The sequence below is a fragment of the Pinus tabuliformis genome, chromosome 2_2 (assembly GCF_031772625.1).
Source record: "Pinus tabuliformis cultivar Carrire ecotype Pingquan chromosome 2_2, CPIR1, whole genome shotgun sequence".
NCBI lineage: Eukaryota > Viridiplantae > Streptophyta > Pinopsida > Pinales > Pinaceae > Pinus > Pinus tabuliformis.
This window is the reverse complement of record NC_142300.1, coordinates 373400121-373404664: the sequence shown is the minus strand read 5'-3', so window position 1 is coordinate 373404664 and position 4544 is coordinate 373400121. Positions and strand designations below refer to the sequence as shown.

The following is a 4544-nucleotide window of genomic DNA, read 5'->3' as shown; positions in this document are numbered from 1 at the left end:
AGTTTTTTCCATATACCATCCTCCCATTAGATCATGGTCTAAAATATTTGGGATTTAGAATTAAGCCCGTCAGCTCTAAGATCACCGACTGGATCTGGCTAGTGGCTAAATTGGAGAAGAGACTTAACATCTGGAGCCATCGATACCTCTCCAGAGCTGGCAGGCTCGTCCTGGTAAAAGCTGTACTTGAGGCTACTCCGGTGTTCTGGATGGCTTTAGCCTGGATTTTGAGAAGCATCTTGGCGAGCCTACATCAAATTTGCAACAGGTACCTATGGCGTGGAAATCAGGAAAAACACACTTTTGCTTGGGTTGGATGGAAGAAGATCACCACTCCCAAAAAATGGGGAGGATGGGGGCTAAAATATCTCCCTTCTTTTGCCCAAGCTCTCGCTGCAAAAATGGGGTGGACTCTTCTCACTGGTAACAATCTATGGACCAACATCTCTTACAACAAATACATTTGGCCGCTAAATATCCTAGATTGGGTTCGTCTCCCCACCTGGCCAAAAACAGGCATATCCTCTGTTTGGAAAGCTCTCCTAAACTCTCTGCCTCTCATCAGGGACAATCTGGTTTGGAGGGTCAATGATGGAACCTTAGCTCGTATTGGCATGGACCCCTAGTCTGGTTGTGGAGGTAGACATATATTACCTGATGCCCTCATACAGCATCTCCACTCACAGGAGATAAGATTTCTGGCAGACATTGCTGATCCACAAAACTCCTCCATTTTCTAACAGCATTGGAAATCAACTAATCAAATCAATCTTCCACCTGTTTGGCACCAGGAATGGCTGGAATATATCAATGCCTTAGCAGAATCACATATAAGGATCAAACAGGGACAGGATGAACTCATTTGGTACCACTCAGGAAATGGTATATACACCCCAAAGTCGGGGTACCTTACACTGATTTCGCATAAAGTCCCGGACACGATCTCCTTTTGGTGGCATATTGTATGGAAACTCACTGCACCCCCCAGGCAGAAATTATTTTTTTGTTGCATACTAAAAGGAGTTGTCCCCACGGGGGAATATCTAATGCGCCGCGCTGTATACGATCCGACCTGGTGCACATTCTGCAAACAATCTTCTGAATCCTGCACACATTTGTTCTTAAAATGTCCCTCTACATCTGCAATTTGGCAAGCCTTATCAAATACTATCCAACATACAGGCAAATGGGAGGGTGACGATATTATTCGTTCATGGGAAACTTGGTTCTACAACCATAAAAATACAAAACCTCAAAGCTTGCCTAATATTACATGCTGGTACATATGGTTAGCCCGGAATCGTTTGATCTTTGATGATAAACCAGCTATCTGGCCGCACATTATTTCTCTCATTATTGCTGCCTATAACGCGCTGCCTGACCCGCCACAGCCCAGGAACAGAAGCCCGCGTGACCCTCCACAAATTGACCATAGCACTCCATGGGCTTTCTTTGATGGCTCAGCACAACAGCAGGGTTGTGGGGGTGGTTTTATATTATTCATCAATGACCAGCATTTATATAAAGTCAAACTGGGGCTGGGACCTGGCACAAACAATTTTGCTGAGATTATATCTCTTCATCATCTCTTGCATTTTGCATTGGGGCACAACTGCATGCACATCCAGATATTTGGTGACTCTAAGATTATCATTGATTGGTTCAACAATAATACAACATGCCACACACACACTCTCAGAACCATTTTGGATGATATTCATTTACTGAAGGCTCAATTTATTAACATCACTTGTCAACATGTCTACAGGGAACACAACAGTAGTGCCGACCAACTTTCCAAGGAGGCTACGGCACTTCCCAGAGGCGTGTGGCTGATCCAGGAGCAGCGAGGCACAGATTTTTACCAGTATTATCATCGACCATATATTGATACACACTACTATAGGACGGACAGCCCATGAGATATAGATCTTTTTTTGTTACTTTTTTGAACTCCTGTACATAGCTGAAACAGACAATATATGATGCCCTGCGTGGCAATATGTTACATATTATTAACAGATAGATTAAGGAACATCCTACATGATGGTTCATTTTACTTTTTGTGATCAGACTTAACAGCTTCACAGACTCCCACATGCAGTGGAAGAATATACAGCATATGCCAATGCATCTACAACATGTAATTTTTCAACTTTTAATGAAAGATTACGATTTTTCCAGTGGAAAAAAAAAAAGAATAAGGGGTTACACTAGTAGTATAGGGACCTAACATGCTCAACTCAGAAGAAGAAAAATACATTGTGCAAATCAAGCAACATGTGAGGTGATCTAGATGAGAAAGATACATATTGGATTATTTGGTCAGATGATGGATCCAACTGTGATCTACTGTGATAATTAGAGTTGCATCAAGCTCTTTGAGAATCTTGTATTTCATGATCGATCCAACCATATAGATATATGGTATCACCATTTACGGGATTATGTGCAGAGGCGGATAATGTTGCTACAATACATTATAATAAAGGAACAAGATACTAAAATTTTGACAAAGTCCTTGTCAAGAGGGAAGTTATACTTCCACAGGTGTAGGATAGGAACGGCTGATAATCCCTTTCTTTCTAAGAGGGAGTGTTGAAAAATGCAACAAGAAATTATCAATTTGATTTTGTCTTGATTAAATTGAGAAAATTCGAATTTTTGCATCAGTGGACAACTTGGATGCATTTAACTTGTGTGACATGGCTTGCATCACTCATTTTACTTAGTAAATTTAAGTTGGAGGAATTAGAGTGTATTTAAGCATGTGTGACTAAAAATTTGTAGCAATCAAAGTGAGTTATCTCAAGTTGTTTTCAGTTAAACTAGTTCTAATTGTTGGAGGAACTAATGGAAGGATAGTTGTGTAGTGGGACTTCAGTCAAACTCAGTGATCATCTAGCTAAATAATCAATCAGGCTAAAATAACTAGTGCATGCAAAGAACTTGAGTTCCCCAACTATGGTGGATATTCCAAGGCAATGTAACATCATATGTAGACTAATCTTACGTGTAAGGGTGTTGTATGCAGTCTAATGATCAACCTTGGGAATTTCATAATCCGTTTTGGAGAAATTCCTAAATAATAGGGACCTAATTTCTCAAGGAATTATGCAAGGAAATGTGGGCTTAAGCAGAGGTAGAAATTGACTAAGTCTAGGTCAGAGCTTCTTAGTGATTAGAGAGATAGACTATTCACTTGCAGGTTGTGCTCAGTTGAGAAAAGAAATTGTAATACATCTCTATTCATTAAATTCACGCAAGCAAGCATTAGGGTTTTTAGTAGATTTATTTCCCCAAGAAAAATATTGTGTGCATGTGTGTTATTTCTTATTTTAGGTCTAAATTTTTTGTTCTAAATTGTGAATTAACTTTCGCATAGCAGTAGAATAGGTTTATGTCTTGTTGCTTTGATTAAAACTTCATGAGCAGTCACAAATCTACACCATAATTTATACATAGTGCTAGATCTAATCATTGTCATTTCAATAACCATTTTCGCACTGGTATATATGATTATGGTTTTCTTACATCGTTTGATCCAGTTGAATCCAGTGGTATTTATAATTTAACATTTCATTGTTCATATATTTTTCAAATAATTGAGACACTTCAGTCTTCATTGATGGGTTATGCCAGTATCTCACTATCTTGACAAGCCTTCTGAACATGATCAGACTTATTTTCCCTTACAATATTCTCATCTTGATCCCCCGTCTTTAATTGAAAATCCATCTTTTTAAGGATTTCAGGGTTTTCAAGAGGATTTTTTTGGATTTCATGACAAAATTTATGACTGGTTGGAAGCATCTTACTTAGCAAGCATGTTTTCTAATAATAAGGTTTGATCTTTCTGGATTCTTGCTGAGAAGGACAACACTGATGAAGATTCATCCACAAGAAGCCTTCGGGGTTTGTATGATTTTTGTTCTCATTGAAATGGTAAGGTTGTTGGGTGGTTAAGGCTAGTTTTTATGGTGCATATTTCTACCTTTCAGAAAGACCTACCTTTTTGCACATCATTTTAAATCAGTTTTGATTGTTGGTATATTTGTGTTTGCAATTCGGGAGTATTTATGATGGTTACAATGGATATATCATTAGACTTGACCCTGGCCTTCTAGCTGGTTAGGTTAGGAGTAGGTCTAGTTGTATTCTAGTTTCCTTTTTCGCACTCATCTTGCGTTTTCTCTCCATCTGGTCTCTAATTTTCTTTTGTTTTTGTCTTCATGTTCCTTTATGTTCAACCTCCATTTACTTTCCTTTTGGTCTTATTTCTTTATTTTGTCTTGTATTTTATTTCATGTTTTGCTTTGCATGAAAGATGCTCATGTTTGACTCAAAAGTTAATGTGGCAAAACTTGAAAAGGGAAATTGTGATGATGAACAATTCTTGGCTTATCTGTTATCCTCTTCTCTTTTTTGGGTTTACATATCTTTAAATTCCATGATGTTTGAATGGAAAATACGATTCATTCCAGACAAAAATCCTTCGGTTGAACTGTGAAGCCCATATATTTATTAGGATCTTCCATTCTGAC

General features: G+C 38.4%; 1 protein-coding gene across 1 annotated transcript; it reads left to right on the top strand.

Moving 5' to 3' along the window:
- Positions 1 to 1046: 1046 nt before the first annotated feature.
- LOC149192797 (uncharacterized) lies at positions 1047 to 1922 on the top strand. The gene has a single exon (XM_089407114.1). It carries the CDS (start codon positions 1047 to 1049, stop codon positions 1920 to 1922), a length of 876 nt encoding a protein of 291 aa, XP_089263240.1.
- The last annotated feature ends 2622 nt before the right edge of the window (positions 1923 to 4544 follow it).

Coding starts and splice junctions, on each gene's coding strand:
- LOC149192797 (XM_089407114.1), top strand. CDS start 1,047: ATGCGCCGCGCTGTATACGATCCGACCTGGTGCACATTCTGCAAACAA.